This window comes from Ochlerotatus camptorhynchus, unplaced genomic scaffold, assembly GCF_037179485.1.
Source record: "Ochlerotatus camptorhynchus isolate MF236.1 unplaced genomic scaffold, CSIRO-AGI_Acam_v1.1 ptg000139l, whole genome shotgun sequence".
Taxonomy (NCBI): domain Eukaryota; kingdom Metazoa; phylum Arthropoda; class Insecta; order Diptera; family Culicidae; genus Ochlerotatus; species Ochlerotatus camptorhynchus.
In genome coordinates, this window is record NW_027040629.1 from 2,704,919 (window position 1) to 2,723,893 (window position 18,975).

Genomic DNA, 18,975 nt, shown 5'->3' on the forward strand with positions numbered 1-18,975 from the left:
ACGTATGTTCATGTGACGACACAGTGAAGTAGTGTTCCATGTCGTTTTTCGCTCAATGCCAGAACTAAGTGCACTTCGTCGAAAGCTGCTGCCGGCCCGTGACGAAAAGGAGGATATGACTGCTGCAGCGATAGCGTGTGCAAGGATGCTGGGAAATTTTCATTGCGTTATACATCGTGCCGACAGAAGCATCTAAAGCAAATTTAAATTCATTCTTGTGTAGAGAATAAACAGTGGAAAAACCATAAATGCTCTTATATTCGCAGAAGGACACGTCCTCACTCCCAAAGCCATGGCAACTATCAATTAGGAAGCGAGAAGATGCTGGGGAAGTAAAATTTACCAGGCGATATTTATCAAGATATTAAATATATTTATCGTCGGGAGAGTTTTCCTTCGGGGCAGTTTCGAGAGAAAAGTTGAAAGTGTCAAAATGAGAATTAAAATATACGGCGCCTTTGGTTTATGGCGGACTGAATCGACCCTATACAGTAATGTACCGATTTTGAAAATCTTTTCTAATGTTCTACGAAACCCATGCGCTTTTTCAGTGGTCTTATTGCACCAAAGTATACCTTAAACATCCATCTTGAAGATGGTTATTTTAATTTCGGTTTTGTGAAATTATTGGAAGATAAAAGTGGAAGATGCTTGGAGGAGATTACAAAATCGGGTCATTACTGTTTGATCCATAAAACATTAGGCGAGAATTTATGCCAAACTATGAAGGCTTGTTCAAAGCGGAGGGCCATGATAAAAAAGCAAAACTGTGGTTTAATCCGGCTGTTTTGTCCTCAGGATACTTATATTTTCTTTAATCGATGGTTATTTCAAGTTGGGAGCACTTGGAAGAAATTAATGGTGCAAAAAATGCTGCGCCCAGGCAGAAACGTCAAATGGCACTCTTCCGTTTAAATTGCGCTTGAGGCGGGGAGCCAGCCCAGACACGATTAAATATAGCAGCAATTTGCTACGCCTAGTAGTGGTGTTACGTGAGTGTGGTCTATAATTTTTACCCACTGCTCCCCCTTCATGATCGTTGATCAATTAACATATTTTATAAGCGGTATACTGTGTCAATCATTTTCCTACCGCGCCAAGAGTGTGTTATTTTTTCCGCTGGTTACAATCATTATATCCGCTGATATGCGGATTTTTCAAGATGGCGCCAAACGACCAGAAAATCACTGCGGTGTTGTTTGTGGTGGTGGCGCCTCCTCACTCCGATATTTGCAGTAAATTAAATGTTTTCCTACACACGGAGCTCTCAGCAAGGTTCACGCACGTTCTGGATCGAATAAAAAACTGTGAATCGGTTTCCTATCGGGCATCGTAACAGTATTTCAGTTAGGGAATTATCGCCTATGGCAGAAAGTGGCGTTTTGGTGATCGAATAAAACATTGAGATTTTTTTATTCATTTCTCGTTTTCCACAAATCAACGAATTTCAAAATCATTCCAGTTCCTATGCTCTTTGTAGAGTAATTTTCTCAGCAAGCCGAACACAGTGGCAGTTGTTTGTGTATTATGTTGTATTACAAACATCTAATCAAATTCTAGACGAATTCAGAAATCACAGCATCATTATTTTTGGTACAACCAAAAGCTGGTGCACTTCAAGATTTTGCGAGGAATTTTTAATGTCTGTCCGATCGTGCACATAATAAATTGTAGTTTAAGTGTGCTATGGTGACTATCTAAAATAAAAAGTTTGTTGTTTAAATTAAAGGCGGAGACAGATTATTAAATCACATTACGTGGAAATTTATCCACCCGACGGCGGCGGAGGTGACTACGACAACGGCTGCAGTAACAGGAGCAGTTATTGTAATCAAGCCTCGTCGCCACCATTTCACGGTAAATAGTTGATCAAGGCAACTTACGGTATGGCACAAAATATCGGGCGCCTCCATAAAATGGTGCTTCATATAGTGTAAGGTTATCCTAAGGGTGATTGATGAAAAATACCTGTGAATGAAGTATAAATATAGATGTGCAAGCGTCCTGTAGTTCAATAGGCCAGTTTTTGGCCCTTGGGTCTTGTAAATGTCCTATCTTAAATTTCAATTTTTTTTTTCATTCTTTACAAAATCTATTTCGATATAACGTTAGATATTCCTATACATCTACGCAAATTAAACCATGAACATTTATTTGAAATTCGAGTTTGGTGCTACGGAGAAAGACTGGAGCACTAGTGCCTTAACTGACACACTCACCCTACTCATCATTCGGACCTATTTTCTACCCTATTATATAGAAATTGAATCTACCCAATAGATGTAAGTTATTGACGTTCGTTCAATTTCGACGTTGCAAATAAGTCTTAACAACTATGTCTAATATAATTATTAGTCAATTTGTCCTTCAGAAAATTGCTCCAGTGAAATAATGATATTTTCATTTTTTCCCCAACCAAATCGATCAGGATCTATCTCATACAGTGTAGACTCACCCGTCTCGGGCAGCATGTTATCTTGCAGCTCGTTGTGTTTCCCTTAATGATATATAAATAGAATAAAGAAACGTAATTAAGGCGTCAGTAATTACCGCACAAATGTGGCTGGAAACGAACTAATACCGTTTATCCGCCGCAAGAGCTTGAATTATTATCTTTATTCACGGGTACACACATACATTTTTTTCTCTCCCCCTTCTCAGACCGAGGGGTTGGTTGGTTGATTCGATCTCTCAGCAAACAGACACACATCGGCGATTACGCTGTTTGTCTATTAGCGGATTATGAAAAGCAGCAATACTGCCACCCGAGATTGGAATTACGTCCGTCGTCAGCGTCGTCGTCGTCGGCGGCGGCGACGTCTGTTGGAGAGCTACCGCGTAAAACCAACCGGCTAAATGTCAATTTGGTGTGCCTCTACAATTTAATTCAACCGGCTCGCTGTCTGTCGATATGACGGCGGAGAACGGAGCCCGGCGACGACCAGCCGGCGGACGCCTCAAGGTGCTAATGTTGTTACAGAAGGGTGCAATTTTCTACGAGCAACCTGAGAGAGCCGCGATAGAATTGTTTAAATGTTCAGGTTTGTTCCCGTGCGCACTGCTATGAGCAGAACCGTGTCACTTTCACATACACCGGTAAGAGGTTAAGGATGTGAGAGAAATCTTTCATTGGAAACTACAACCTATATTAGGGTAGATGTACCAGTTATGGTTATACGTTCCTATTGTGGTGGTTATTCTCATTAAGCATATGGGAATTCCATAGATCATAACTGGAACACATCATAATAGGAGCATAAGGCCATAACCATGTGGTACATCTTCCCTGCCTAAAGCTTAAATGTTAAAAAAAAACTTGAACTTGTCATTAAATGATATTTGATTTCCATTAAACTTTGCAGAGTGGTTCGCTGTGGGTAGTTATTAAAATTTGTGAAATTTGTTTAGCGTCCCATTTTTATAAATGGTGTATTTGATATTTTTCAATAAATTATGTTTTGGTTATACCACGAAAACGTTTTGTATAATCTAAATGACGTTTGTGGCAAAGTGGTAGGGAATTGGCCTTTTTTTCAGGGCTTCGGGTTGGAGTCTGAGTTGGACGAATTTTTGAGCATAAGGAGTCGGAGTCAAAGAAAAAGTACCGACTCCGACTGAATCTTAATTTTAAACAACAGCTCCTCCGAATTTGGTCCACATCCAACGTGTTTAGGTCATAATAATTCGATTGGATTAACAGGTGGTGTAGTGGTAAGCGTGACTGACTCTCACTCTAAAAGGCCTGGGTGTTTTCTCAGTCAGGGCCGACGGGATTTTCTGAGGCATGACATCTCTGATTACGCATTCCTTCGGAAGAGAAGTAAATCCATTCGTCCCCGGTCCATGAGTTGATGGGTCAATAGGTAAGGTAAAGGTGTGGGAGCTGCCTCCCTGGCGTCGGTACACTGAGGCAAATAGACCTAAGAATTTCATAAGGCGCGACTTATGAACAACATATATGAATTTCATAAGCGTGACTTATGAATGATTTTAATTTAATCTTATACAGGGCACAAAACAATGACAGTTAAGGATCTGTAACAAATTATGTAAAGCCAAAATTGCAGTTTTATACTCCCCTCCACTTCCATTTCATAAACATAACACATTTTGAAATACATACCCCGTAGGTGTAACGCGTAACACTATTTTTTTCGAGCAAGAGAAGGCATGAATGGCAATTATAATTGTTGCTATCATAAAATGCATACCTTTTATTTACGATACAGTTGGTAAGGGTATTATGGAACATCGTAAATATTTACTAACAAGAAAACTATGTGAAGACCAAGGGGTAGGTCACTCCGCACACCAATCTTGGGTCATCTTTTTTGTCAGTGTACCACAAGTGTGCCGATTGTGCTGGTCATAGAGCAAGCTGCAATTGTTTGTAAAATACCCATACCGGCAACCCGGTATTTCTGACACCTTGACACGGGAAGTGGCGGGTTTGCGAAATGTTGGTGTTTTGTTTTCCATAGGGTAATAGAAATCCTTTGTTTTAGTGTTTTATAATGCCCTCAAAGGCGGACCAGAAACCTAGCCTTTCGCGATGTGAAAAGCATCGGTCTATTAACGGCCGGAAAGAACCGGTGGGGGACATTGTTGAAGACCGACTATAGAGGATGATGAATAGGCTTCTTTAGTTTGTTTTGTATGAGTTGCAGCATTACTTGAATTAAGGGTTACTAATGGGGTCTGATTAACTGCCTCTTTCTCTTGAGCCCAATCTAGAACCTACATTTCGTATTTAGATCTATAAGTGAACTGCTGGTCTGAGTTCCTGTGGTATAGGGTTAACTACCCCATTTCCGGCCTATCAAGCACAACCCGCACTTAGTCTTTCTTAATCTAGCGTAGTTTAGCACCAAACGGAATGTTATTATTACTGATGGCTTCCAAATTTATTTACCTTTCCGTACGTATCGTAAGATTTGATAAAGAGAAACAAATTGTTGAGATATTGTTAAAACTCTAACACTGTTTCTTGACGCCAAACTCGGCCTACGGATTCTAAACTCGGCCTACGGATTCTAAACTCGGCCTACGGATTCTAAACTCGGCCTAACGCATTGAAACGCCATTGAAACGCAATGAATTTACTTCGGCCTATCGTATGAAGATAAAGATTGATTCGGTCGGAGCGCAGCATTTGTATTTGAGAATATTGGGTGCAAACATTCAAATCACGCGATCCTATTAACTTCATTTGGTAGCATTTGAACTAAAGTATCTTACCAAATGCATAATTTATCTGTTATCGCCGAAATCATGGATTTATTTGATGTTTTTTGCTTGATAGGCCCAAAATGGGTCTTAGGCCGGAATAGCATGTTCCTGAATATACAGTCAAACAGCACGTAATGTTGTGCACAACTTCTATGACAGTTATCCAGTGCTCCCATTTTAATTACAACAATCCAATGTCTACGAAATTGTGCCGAAGGTGTGCCAAAGGTATGCCGAAGGTGTGCCGATGGATGTGCTCAAGCTGTGCTAAGTGACTTACCCCTTGGTGAATACACACTTAAATATAATTTAGAATAATTTCAAGTTGATTACAAAAGCGTAGAAAGGATTCGAGATTGAGAAAAGCAAGTCTGGAAACCTTTCGAAGTCTCTTTTGGAAATTACAAATCCTGGATCATTAATTTATTTAACCTATGGGTTGTCCACACACCGCGTGGAAACTTTAGGGGCGGTTACCAAATGTTCACGGTGAATATAACTTTCATAGATAAAAATTCTGAATTTTAATTGTGATGTAAACATTCATTCACGTAAACTTGTATTTCATTTCACGCAACCGAGCAACTTGTAAACAAACAATATTTGCTACATTGCATGAAATGTGTCAGAACTTTACATGATATATAATGTAAACGTATATGATATGTGACCCTCCATTTATGTGCATCATATTGAACTGAAATTTACACTACTTTTTCGAACTGTGTTGTTTTAATATATGAACGATTGCTCATGCAGAGGGAGGGGGGTCTAAAACCGTTAAAAAACTGTTAGTGTGGTATATAGACAGTAAGGTGGCTCAAAATATCGATTTTGCTCCACCAGACTCAATCGATTCTAAATCATTCTCCTAAAATTTGAGCTTATTTGGATGTGAACTCATACTGCATTGGTTCTTTGAAGTATATATGAGGACACACTGGATGTTTGTTGAGAAAAATATTGCTCTCAAATTGTAATTTTACATTGTAATACCTGTTATTGGTTGAAAGGTACAGTAGCAGCACTTCTCCTACCCGGTTATCCTTGAGATCGTTAAGTTGACGATGACGGAAGCATAGACAGTGGTAGAGGAAACCAATAGCTGCAAATTAAAAAATAAAACCATCGACTTGAGTGTGTAACAATCGTTAGAACTGTAACCGGAGGTACATGAGCGAATCAGCGATCATTCATTTTGCCAATGGTGGTGAGGAGAAACACCCCTCACCACCTCTCATCAACTGAGGAGTTTGGCAAAGGGAATGCTCGATCCGATTCGTCCCTTCCTTTGCTCGCTTTCCAATTTCTATATACAATTTTCACACTGCCCTACTATAACGGAACTATTTATTCTATACTTTCATCTCCGTCGTATAAAATGTTCACTTTATGTCTGGTATTGACGTTATTGACATCTCGAACTATGTAAATCGTTAACTTCACGAATGAAGTAATAAAAAAGTGATTAGTAAATGAATAAGTGTTCTATGATACCATGCTATACAATCGAATTATGGTTCGGTGTTCCAAATTGTGTTAATCTGCTTTAGATCTAAAAAGTTGAAAAACATTATTCTATGTATTTTGATTTGAACTGTTAAGGCGCTTAAGCTTTGATTAAGGATGGTGCGTTTGCTAGTATCCAAAAAAACATCGCCAAAATCTTCACCATTTGAAATAGAGACCTTCACCTAAAATTTGAGAACTTTTATGGAATAATTTTTGACATTTTCAATTTTTTTTTAAGAAAAATTTAAAACTTTGAAATTATGATAATACTGTTTTGTTAACATCATTTGATTAATTTTTCCAATATTGTTAACTAAATAACGTGTAAAGACTGATTGAAATTCAAGCAATCAGGATTGCTTTCATTGACTTCGCAAAATCGATAATTGTGACTATCTGAAATTGACAGGTTTTAAGTGTTAAACACATACTTCACAACCTCTTCTTGTAACTTAAAAGTACAAAATATCATTATATCATGAAAGCAACCCTGCAAGCAAGTTTTTAGCAGTTTCGGACTAAAACATACGGAGTCATATAAAATAATCTAAAGGCTTTGTTTGTCGTAAAACATTATCGAGTAAGACGTGAATAATGACTATGCTACTATGCAAAGCATCTCAACACTACCCGTCTGAACATTTGGGATGGATTTTCATTCACTATATTTAGCCCACAGCGCCAGTATCCCAGCGTGACAGTAAATCTACTGCAGTACAACAATGTATCCAACTGACATCCTGGCGTGCAGTTCTACCAGCAAGCTATTTGATTTGCTCTTGTAAGCAACCGTGGGAAAAAACTCCTTTTGGCAGCCGGTCAAATCTGGCAGTCAGAATGAGTGTATAAGAACGATGGCGATGGCTTTACATTATCAACTTGTGTGCACGAGTTATAAAGCTCTTCGTTTATTGCCATGTTTCATCGACAATGACAGATGCTTTTCGTGTCATCCGGTTTTTCCTATCATCCCGTGCTTGTATGTACGATGTAACCCATCTAGAGAAGATATATATGAGCAACTACTGAAATGAAATCATAGGAAAAGAAGTAATGGCTAGGGCACTATGTTACAAGGATAGGAAATGACAACAGGGATACTTCTGCTATCTACTGACGATGGCCAACGACGATGGGAAGCGGAAATCTTCAGGAAATGTCCGTAGTCTTCCTCAGCTGGAGCCATAGTGGAACAACAAAGGTTTACCATGCTAGAGCAATTTAGCTGATTGAATGTTTAATACCATAAATCAGGATGAAAACTTTAAGCATTCGCAGCCGAATGTCAAATATTGCTTGACGTGAGTTGGAAGCCAGCTTCCGGGGGATGATTGCTTTACAATAAAAGGGGACGCTTGATCATTCTCTATTCTTTCGAAATTCATATGGGATTTTTTAGGGCAAGTTGCCAACAAGTTTCGTCTAAAGGGAAGGTAATGGTATACTGACATTTTCTTAGAAAGTTTATATTTATGAAAGTAGCCTATAATAGCCTATAGTATAACTTCACAAAATTTCCATAATTCAAAGCTTTGAATATGTAGAATCATTTGTTGTGTTTCTTTTGATCTTTCGTTAAGTATGATTTGAAGTTCAAAACTCAGTTAATGAAGACTTGATCCCCCATGTCGGCCGCTCGAGATTATTGCAAACATTTCATATAAAAGATCCCTAAGCCCACTCTCCCTTGTTAACATACAAACATGTCATCTCTTTTAATTTTTCGACATCTTTCAGAAAACACGTACTTTTGAGAATTTATGTATATACAGAGAGGTACCGTTGTTTGCGGATGGCATTTTAGAGGGTATACTTATTTCTAGATTTCTTGAGACCTGGTTTTTGATTTGGATATCATTTGCGGTCAGTATTCTTACTATCAGGTTAGACAGCTAGAAATTTGAAAAAAAGGAATACCAGCTAAAAGTCCATCCGCAAACAACGATACCTCTCTGTATCACTTTGGAGGCTTTAGAGCATTTGTAATGTAACACAAGATGTTTCCCTAATAGACTGTGCAAACACCGCATCAAATTTATTTTTTTTCCACCGAGGTATACTCATAATTAAAACAGGGGATCAAGTGTGTCCACTCTCCCCTACGAGTCCATTCGATCATTAAAAAAAAAATCGTAGAAGTTCCAATCAGAGCAGAATTAAATTCAAATTCAATTGAGTGCACAATTAGATGGAAAGTCTAGCGCCAGCCAACAAAACAACTGCATGAATTCAATAAACATTAAAATCCAGCAAGGCGTGCATGGTAAGTGCGGAGATAAATCAAACTTCTTCCGCAATTGCAAAAATCAATCACGTCCCATTTAACTTTCGCCATCGGCTGTGAATATTGATTACGTACAGATCTGTGCGGATTTGATCTGGACAGCGGCATCTCTAGAATGACTGTTGCAAAAATTAACGTTTACTACTTCAACTTTCTGGGCGATAAAATGTCCTTTCGGCAATCGTAAAACTAACAGTCAATGGATAGTAAAATTTTATGCTAATGTTCGAATCGCTACTGCGCTGCTGGCTTTAAACTTGACCGGGCGCTGCTCCGACGTCGAGATTTTGCCATTTGGATAACAATACAAGTAAACTGCGTGACCATCATTAGGCGAAGGCCGATAAGAGTGGGTTCTTGTTACTCTTGATATCGGCGTCAGGGACAAGCACAGTAATATGAATGGGAGCCGGTGATAAGCGTGAAAATTTCAATGGCAATTCCTGATGTGAATGGAAGAATTATGAATGAATGGCTGTCGTCGATTCTGTTTATGCAATGCATCACGAGAGACTAACAATCTTTTTATTATTGTTTTCTATTTTCAGAATGGCTTTGTGGAGTGTGAACCGGAAAGCTGTCCAGCTGTGGACGATTGCTATTTGTACAACAAGAAGGCTCCCGGGAGGTGCTGTGATAAGTGTGTAGGTAAGTTACAAGTGGCGGTTTGTTAAAAAATTCGTTGCTTTTGGCAGTTTTTATCTCGATCGATTATTGTCAGAATTACCATGCTTATTTTTAAAATTATAGTAGTTTGTAGAATTTCTGGTACCTTGACAAAGAAAATATCTCTTATGCCAAACGTTATGAAAAAAGGAATGCTTCAGCTATATATTACCCAAGTAGAGTATCAAATCAATAGCAAGTTTTACTATTGAAATAGGGGAACATAACATCAAAAATTGCTATTAGTTTTATTGATATAAGAAGTAGAATTTTGTTTAAAATTAATCAATTTACTTACCTTACCAATCAGGTTAAGGCCTTGTTGTCCTCTGCTGTCCAAAGAAGACATCTCCACTCTACTCGATCCATGGCCACACTTCGCCAGCCTCGTAGTCTGCGAAGGGTCCGCAGGTTGCCTTCTACTGGTGAAGTTCGTCATTGATTAACCTATCGCAGCCCTGGAAGCCGAGCGATTTTCAGTTCCATGTTACGAGTTTTCAATCGTAGTCCTTATTTCGTCGCGTAGGTCTGTGCCGATTGTTCCGATCCGTATTTCTTTCTTCAATATTTGTAACTTTATGTTTTTTTTCAGGGCCTAAGCCGTTGGGCCTAATCAATTTAATAACCGATTAATAGATTATTCTGCTATCGGATCAAAATTATCTCTTAAATTCGTGATAGATATCATATCAATAGCAAAATGTTATTACTAATATCTTACTAAGTTATTGATAGTAAAATTGAATATTATTTTGCTCTGGTTTTGCTATTCCTCTCTATCGGGGAAACCATAACTGGATCATGCCATAACTAGTACATTTTTCAAGTATCAAATTTATCACGGTTTATCGTAAATATCGAAACAAATTTCTACAAAAAGTATATTGGTATTAAAATCAGTAGCTATCATTCTACAGTATTACTTATCATATCGGGTGCTTTATTTATAGGGCATACCTGAAATTTCAACTTTGAAAATGTCGGTGTGTAAAATTTATCAGACTCTCAAATTGCTTCTCAGTGCATTCGTAGCAAATGTGATTCATGAACTTGGGTTCACAGAATCCGTATCAGAAGCTAGAATCATTCTGTGAGGTGAATTTTTAGCAAAAAATGCAAAACAGTTTTTGTATGCATACAGTTGCACTTAAATGTAGCCAATTTATTTGGAAATCAGTAGAAATTTCACGGATTATTTGGAACTTTTTTTCCATAATTTATTATATGACTCAAATTCAGTGACGCTTGATTAAGTCAATAAAACAACGTTCAACCTAATCAAAACATTGACCGTCAGTAGAATGAAATTTAATTTTAAGCCGAAAAACTTATTTATTCGTGAGAAAAACTTATACAAACTATCATTGGAGTACTGTGATGAAATACAATAAAAATTTCTAGCGGTGTCGGTACTGAGCATGATTGCCTCTCATTCCACATGGCCTGGGTTCAATCTCTGATCACGCCTTCCAAGTAAAGGGAAGTAAAGCCGTTGGTCCCCGCTCCATGAGTTGATGGGGCGATCGGTAGAGTCCAGGCGGGGAGCCTGTCTTCCTGGCGTCGGTAGCATTAGTACCCAGTACGGAAAACAATTCAAGAGAAAAACATATAAAGAGATCTTCTGATATTTATCACCGGAAAAAAACGGAAGGCATTATGATCAATTTGCCCTCGAATCACGTTACCTATAAAATGAATCCAGTTACTCTTAAATTGGTGGACCAGTTTCTCAAAAAAAAAAAATTATTATTCAAAAATTCAGCAATGCGAACAAAAAATATGCTTGAAATTATCGTTTCGGAAAAAGATCATTTATTCATATTAGAGGACCCTCCCCTCTTTCGTCGCGTTTTTCCTATTCCTAATGTATTGCCGATGTATTTATCACAAACCCCTTCCACCCCTTCCATGGATATCTCGATTGATTTACATACAGCCAACTCTCCACAACTCAAAATTCTATAATTCTATAAATTCTATATTCATATATTTTGTATATTTCGATGGATTCAGCTATCCCTGCATTTGTCCATGCATCGTACTCTCCATAAGTCGATATTTCCACATGTCGATGCCCCCTTCGATCGATGATCTATGTAGTGTTATTTTGATTCTTTAATGTGGTTCGCTGTGAGATCCTTATTCTCACTACCACTTCAAAACTTTAGGTGCACAAATATAAGCTTCCACGACACGAGTTTTGTGTAATTGAAAATTCGAGGTCGATGTGCATTTATAGCCTATGTGCCGGCCATGTGTTAAATCTACGAGTATAACGTGATTCGATAAGTGAGTTTCTGAATTTAGTGATTTTGATGTTGAAATCAATGGGAAACATGATAACTGGTGGGCATATTGAGTATCCAGAACACATTGGCCATATCAGAACTTGATTCTGTTGTCCGTATCTTTTATTTATACCAAAGTCTAGCATGAGGCAAATCATACCGGCAGAGAAGTGATCAAATACATTTTATACAACAACAACAATAATACAACACCCATTGTGCCTTAGATCAAATCTCATGACTTTAAATGATTAAACCATTTCCAGGATTTTTTTTGGTGACATTGGGGCAATTTTACAAAACCTATTATAAACCAGAACCTTTCTAATGTCTTATGTCTAATGTAATACAAACGCAGCCAGTACGAGAGAGCATCCTGGAAAATGATCAGGTTAAATGAGGTCTAATCTTTTTCCTTGTCTAATTGATGTTTACAGCATATTTGAGATATGATATAAACATCAATACGGGGTGGAAGGATGCGTGGACATACCGTACCAAACGCTCCGAGTTACTATGTGTAGTTGTGTAAATATTTGTACAATATTGAAGAATCATAAAATAATGCAATTTATTTTATTTCGTCAACCAACGTAGACTAGTACATATTCGTATGCAGTTTTGTTTACTTAAAGGGCGAACACGAAATTATTGCGACACATTCAACAGGGCATAACTTTTTTACCATTGGGTAAAAATCAACCAAATTTTGCACACTTTCTCATTGATGTGTATTGTATACATGCTGTCAAACTCGAAGTCGTGTTTCTCGATTCAACGAAAATGGAGGTGAACCAACGCGAGTTGAGAGAACAAATTCTTTCCAAACACCTGGAATTTCCTGACCTGTCGCACCGGCAGTTGGGAAAAATGTTGAACATTCACCATTAAACCGTCTCCAGAGTGTTGAAGCGCTTCCAGGAGCGGTTGACGTTGGACCACGGCAAAGGAGCTGGAAGAAAACCGGGACCGGAGAACAAAACGACGGAGGGAAAGGTGAAGCGGATGATTAAAGCAAATCCCAACGTCTCAAGCCGTGATTTGGCTAAAAAGATCGGCATGTCGCAGAGCTACGTCCAGAATGCAAAGAAGAGAGCTGGACTACAAACATACAAGGTACAGAACTTTCCAAACCACGATGAGCGGCAACAATCGACGGCTAAAACTCGGCACGGAAGCTCTACGAGAAGATGCTGACAAAATATGGCTGCTGTGTGATGGACGACGAAACGTATATAAAAGCCGATTTTAAGCAAATTCCGGGGTTGGAGTTTTTCACCGGCAAGAGCAAGTTCAAAGTGACAAAGGGCGGGATCTACAAATCTGAGTGCCTCGAGAAGCGCCTTTTGCCGTTCTTGCAGCAGCACGACGAAGCTCCGCTATTTTGGCCAGATTTGGCATCAAGCCACTATTCTAAAAGTGTCCTGGAGTGGTATGAGGCCAATTCTGTCCATTTTGTTCCAAAGGACATGAATCCGCCAAACTGTCCGGAGCTGCGTCCGGAGCAGTACTGGGCAATAATGAAGCGGGAACTTCGGAAGAGCAAGAATACAGCCAAAGACGAGAAGGACATGTTAAGAAAATGGAAAAAAAAAACTGAGAAACTGGTACCGGATGACACTGTAAAGACTTTGATGGAGGGCATCAAGCGAAAATGCGTTCAATTTTACACTCAAGGCTCCATCGATTAACTTTTCTTTTGATTTTTGAAGTAAATATATGTATAAAACTACCCTAAAATTTTGGTTTGATTCTAAACATTATAAGAAAATTAGCATGACATTTTCGGTGTCGCAATAATTTCGTGTTCGCCCTTTAAATGTATTTATTTATCTATTTCGTCAACTTTGGAAAAGAGGTTAAAAGTATAATTTTGTCTTTAATAAACATTGAGCAGTGTCAGCTTTCCTATTTTTTATGAGTTTTAATGCCATGAGTGGAGTAAAAATATTGTTTAAGTTTATGCCGAGACATTGTAAAGTCAATGGTTTCGCAGTACTGATTGTAAGAGGCCATCATGCGGTTTAATGGCCCATATCCAAATTCCGATTTCGAACTTGCCGAGTAGGTACATGGAAATTTAATTTTGATAAAAGTTCTGTGGAGTTAATGCACTTCGAAACGATATCGTTTACAAATGAAACCATTGCATATTCACGACGCTCTTTTAATGTTTGTATGTTTATAAGCATGCAGCGTGCTTCATATGATGGAAGAGGAAATGATGTCCAACCTAATTTACGAAGAGCGTATAATAGAAATTGTTTTTGTACGGATTCTAATGTTTCTTCGTGCGTGATTGAAAAAGGAGACCATACAATGCTGCAATATTCCAGTATTGACATCACATAGGCAATATATAGTGTTTTAATTGTGTATGGGTCCTGAAAGTTATAGCAAAAGCGCTTGATAAAGCCTAGCATGTTATTTGCCCTGTGAATAATTGTGTTGTAATGGTATATGAAAGTTAGCTTAGAGTCTAAGATAATTCCTAAATCCCTAACTCTTTCACAGTTTTCTACATTTTGATTTCCTAGTGCAATTGAAATATTTGAAGTTACTCTTTTCCTGCTAAATGATATTAAGTTGCATTTTTTACGTTCAATTCTAATAGACTTTTTTTGCACCATATAATATGTTTATTTCATTCGGGAAGATATTGATGTCTTCTTCATTTCTTATTTCCAAAATGAGCTTCATGTCACCGCTATAAATAAGCAATTTAAGTGTTTTGAGAATTGAAGAAATGTTGTTTACGTATAGAATAAAAAGAAGAGGTCCCAAATGAGAGCCTTGGGGGACGCCTGAAGTGACTTGATTTGGACTAGATTTCTTTCCGTTGAATTTTGTTGGCGGTTAGTTAAATATGATTAAAGCCATTTTAGAAGCCCTGACTCAATTCCAATTTTTTGCAATTTAAAAAGTAGCATTGGTATGTCAATGCGGTCAAATGCCTTGCTGAAGTCTGTATAGAGAGCTTCTACGTGGTTTCAATTATCCATTGCATTCAATGAATAGTCTATAAATTCAAGTAAATTTGTCGAGATCGAGGTCGATTTAAAGATAGGCACTAGGAATGAGCTTTTCCAAATTTTTGGAAAGGTTCCAGATTCCAGGGACATATTAAAAAGCCAAAACAATGGAGCAGTGAGTTCCATTGCTAGACATTTAATAAATACTGGAGGAATTCCGTCAGGTCCAGAACCTTTTGAGGCATCTACATTTTTTAAAGCCTGCAAAATATCCTGCACTTGAAGTTGATTAAGATAATTGCCAATGTCCCTCGAAAATTCTGGGAAAAATACAAAACAATCGTGGTCGCGATCTTCTTCAGAAAATGAAAAGAAAAAATTTTGCAGATTGCCGTTTTTTCCGAGCTATCACCTACGTTTTCGTCGAGATGCATTATTGAAGGAACATTGTCAGATTTTAATTTGGGTTTTACCGAAGACAACAAATCAAGAAGACTGTCAACTCTTCCATTTTCCCATACGAACGCTATGAGACAGGTACAATCGCGTCATCTGCCGCTCAAAGGTAAATGCTTCGAACGAATTTGATAGCAAAGATTACATCCTCAGAAGAAGGGTTTGTGTATTTGCTCATTTTTCTATGCGTTGTTTCCACCTTCACTCAAGCGCAGCGCCATTGTATCTGTCGCTTGGATTCTGGCAAAGTTGCCAGTCTTCTTGATTTGTTTTCTTCGGTTTTACATAATTAAAGAAGCTCTTTGGAGAGGACTTTATTTCATTTTGTTTTGCATTAAAGTCTTCAACTGCAGTACTAATAGCTAAATTCAGTTGATCGCATATATCCAAATAAATTAATAGATTATTACTACTATTGTGTTTTTTTTTTATAAATTTTATGTGCTTTTTGCTTCCGATTTTTCAAGTTTTTTATTTATCTGTTATACCAGATTGGATTTTGTGTGTTTCTGTTGCGTCTTTTTTTCTTCAAAGGAATTTCTTCCGAAATTATTTCTGTTAAACATTTGTAGAACAAGTCTATACCAATTTCGAAATTTCCTACATTCCTTAAAATTAATTGCCAATTGACACTGTATGATTTAAATAAATTTTTTTCGTAGTCTGCTAATTTGTATTCAAAGACTTCTTCGAATTCGCAGTCGTTGGGTCTTTAGTTTTCATGCACAAATAAAGAATATTCAATTTCTGTGTGAAACGCTTCATTTTTCCACAGTGGATTTAATGATTCGGTCACACAGAAATCTTCATAAATATTCGTTAGTAAAAAATTCAAATACCAATTTCGTTGGTTTTTTATGTGGTTAATTTGGTTCAGTCCTAAATTAGCAGTTTTGTCAAAAATGATCTGCAATGTTTTACTATCCCCAACGGCTGGGAGTAAGATACATAAGAAGGCTTCATAAGTGCTTTTATGAGCATGGTCTGGTGGAAAATACACTGAGGCGAACACGTGCGTTTCACCGTCTATGTGCGATTTCACTTAAATTTGCTCAAATTCTGTAGAATTAGGTGTAAAGATGAGTTCTGAGTTAAAATTGGCCGAAAGAGCTATAAGTACTCCACCGCCTGACTTCTTCTGAGTTGCATGAAAATTTCTATCGGCTCTGAATGCATTAAAGGCATTTCCAAAGATTTCTTCACTTTTCACGCTTTTGTCCCAGCTTGTTTCAGTTGCCAGAATGACCGAGAAGGACGAGCATTATAAATTTTGATAGATTTCGTTCATTTTAGCTGGCCTTTTCGTGCGATTGAAATTTTGACAGTAAATCACAATTTCAGTCGCATTCTGTTTAAGTGAAGAAATTGTTGAAAGTACGTCGGTTAATAAAAAATGTTCATTATTATTATTATTTACCTCTTTCTCGTCGAAAGGAGTCATTGCTTCCGAAAATTTGGGTTGTTAAGATGACGGTAATAGATTCCAAGTCATCAGATGCCGCCTGTTTTGGTACACCATGTTCTTCATACACCTCGAAAAAGATTTTCCGAAGTTCCTCCGCTGAAGTCGGTAGTCCTTTGGATGGCAAATTAATTTTGATGCTAATATTTGTCATTTGCCGGCGCCGGTGGTGTAGTGGTAAGCGTGACTGCTTTCTAATACCCCGATGGGTCTGGGTTCAATCCCAGCCGAGGTCGGTGGGATTTTTCTGAGGCATAAAAATATCTGGTCACGTCGTCCTTCGGAAGGGAAGTAAAGCCGTTGGTCCCGGCCCATGTATGTTGAATGCGTGCGATATCCTACGCAGGTGTGGAAGCTGCCTTCCTGCACATTCGATTGCCGTCAATGGATGGCAATCGATGTCCGTCGGTGATTGGCACTAGATTGCGGAACAGAGACCGACGTTAAATAAATAAAAAAAAAAAATTGTCATTCCTTCATGGCAAAACGATGGCTCCTTGTCATGCATATATGCCAAATAAAGGCGAACGATGTACATTATTTTTGTGTCCCGTAGTCGTGCTTTCAGGAAACGCCCGTCCCCATCAGCTGATTGTTGCGTCAAGCTTACGATGGGTGGGCGCATAGGCTCGAGTGACCATCCAGAAGTTGTATTTGATTCCAGAAGTGATGACGGCGTTTCAGTCTTATTGTTGTATTGTACCTGCTTTTCTGTTCGGTATTGGTTGATGGTTTCAAGTTGATAAACTTTGGGACCGAGAGGGCTGCAATTGGGTGGTCGGTGGTCAATGGCGGACCAGCAAATTGTACTTTAGCTGTGGCCAGTAGTTGCTTGTCCGATCCCTGGACGATGTTTTTGGTACTGCTGGTGTGGATTTGTTGTTGTTTTCGTCGTTTTCTGCTCCGTTTGGCTTTTCCAGCAGCTTTTTCCTGCAACCTGCGAGTCCGTTGTTTTGCGTCAAATTTAGACCAGTCCTGCTTCCAGTGCCATTTATTGCCTAAAAACCACCATCCAGGAGATGAATGGTCAGTTTTTGGAGATATTTTATTGTTGTGTACTGGAAGACTTTCAGCTAATTCTTCCTCCAAGGTCTTCTGATGCGGTTCTGCAGCATTTATCTGAAGACTAGAAACAGCCCCAGATACAAATTTACTTCCTCAAGAATTTCCAGAAGTTCTGGACGATGGATGACGATGATGAGGTAATTATTCGGCCCCTTTTATTGATAGTGCCATGTCATTTGATAAGCTTGATAGCCGTTCGTCAAATATTTTTGTAATTTTTTGTGACATCAACGAATTTGATTCGTTGATGCCGGTTATTAAATTTAAGTAAACTAAAGAAGAAAAATCTATACAACTCTCTAATAAGGAAAATCCCGAAGGCTTGGTAGCCATCATAATGAAGTAATAAAATTGGGTTGTTAGCGGAATGCTTAAATAAAACAGCAAAATTTACCACGACATCACTAATTGTAAACCGGTATTTTGGTAATGTATTTTTGGCCGGTATCACCGGTTTTCAGTATCGGTATTACCGAGATTGAAACCCTTATTTTTGGCAATACAATAATTAAAATTTTATAAAAATATTCTTAAATGATATTACTTCAAAAGTTACGCAACATGTGACTACGAAATCTCGTTGCATTGTATTTCTTTGAAATTGGTCCATTGGCATGGCCGCATTATCTTGCATTATCGCCAGAATTTTAACCCATTCTGTAATTCTTCTATTTCAGGCTGCCTACACGAAGGTCGGATGATAGACAGCGGCACCGAGTGGACTGATCCGGACGATCCGTGTGAACATTACAAATGTGTGTCCGGTGTGATAACGCGGTCACAAATCAAATGCTACACCCCTTGCTCGAATCCTCTTCCGTTGAAAAATGGCCAGTGCTGCCCGGTATGTTTAGGTGAGTAAGTATATGAAGCATTTTTTTTCCATCGAAATCCACTTCCATTGGAGAAGAAGTGCTCTTTCATCATCCCGCATTCCAATGGCCTATCGAGGCCACCCATCTGCAACGATTAGCTCGTTTCAATCGTTGGCATCTCAATTTAAGTAGCCATTATCAATTCTTTAACGAATCGATTAACCAA

The 18,975-nt window shown here is 38.3% G+C and overlaps 1 protein-coding gene across 12 annotated transcripts in view; it reads left to right on the forward strand.

Annotated features, from left to right (window-relative positions):
* cv-2 (crossveinless 2) overlaps nt 1-18,975 on the forward strand; it is a 243,186-nt gene that overhangs the window by 169,709 nt on the left and 54,502 nt on the right. For all 12 annotated transcript variants that reach the window (XM_065221159.1, XM_065221148.1, XM_065221149.1 and 9 more), the window contains 2 exons: nt 9,574-9,673; nt 18,612-18,788. In XM_065221159.1, the coding sequence (XP_065077231.1) occupies nt 9,574-9,673; nt 18,612-18,788 (277 nt within the window). The remainder of the gene's footprint in view (nt 1-9,573; nt 9,674-18,611; nt 18,789-18,975) is intronic.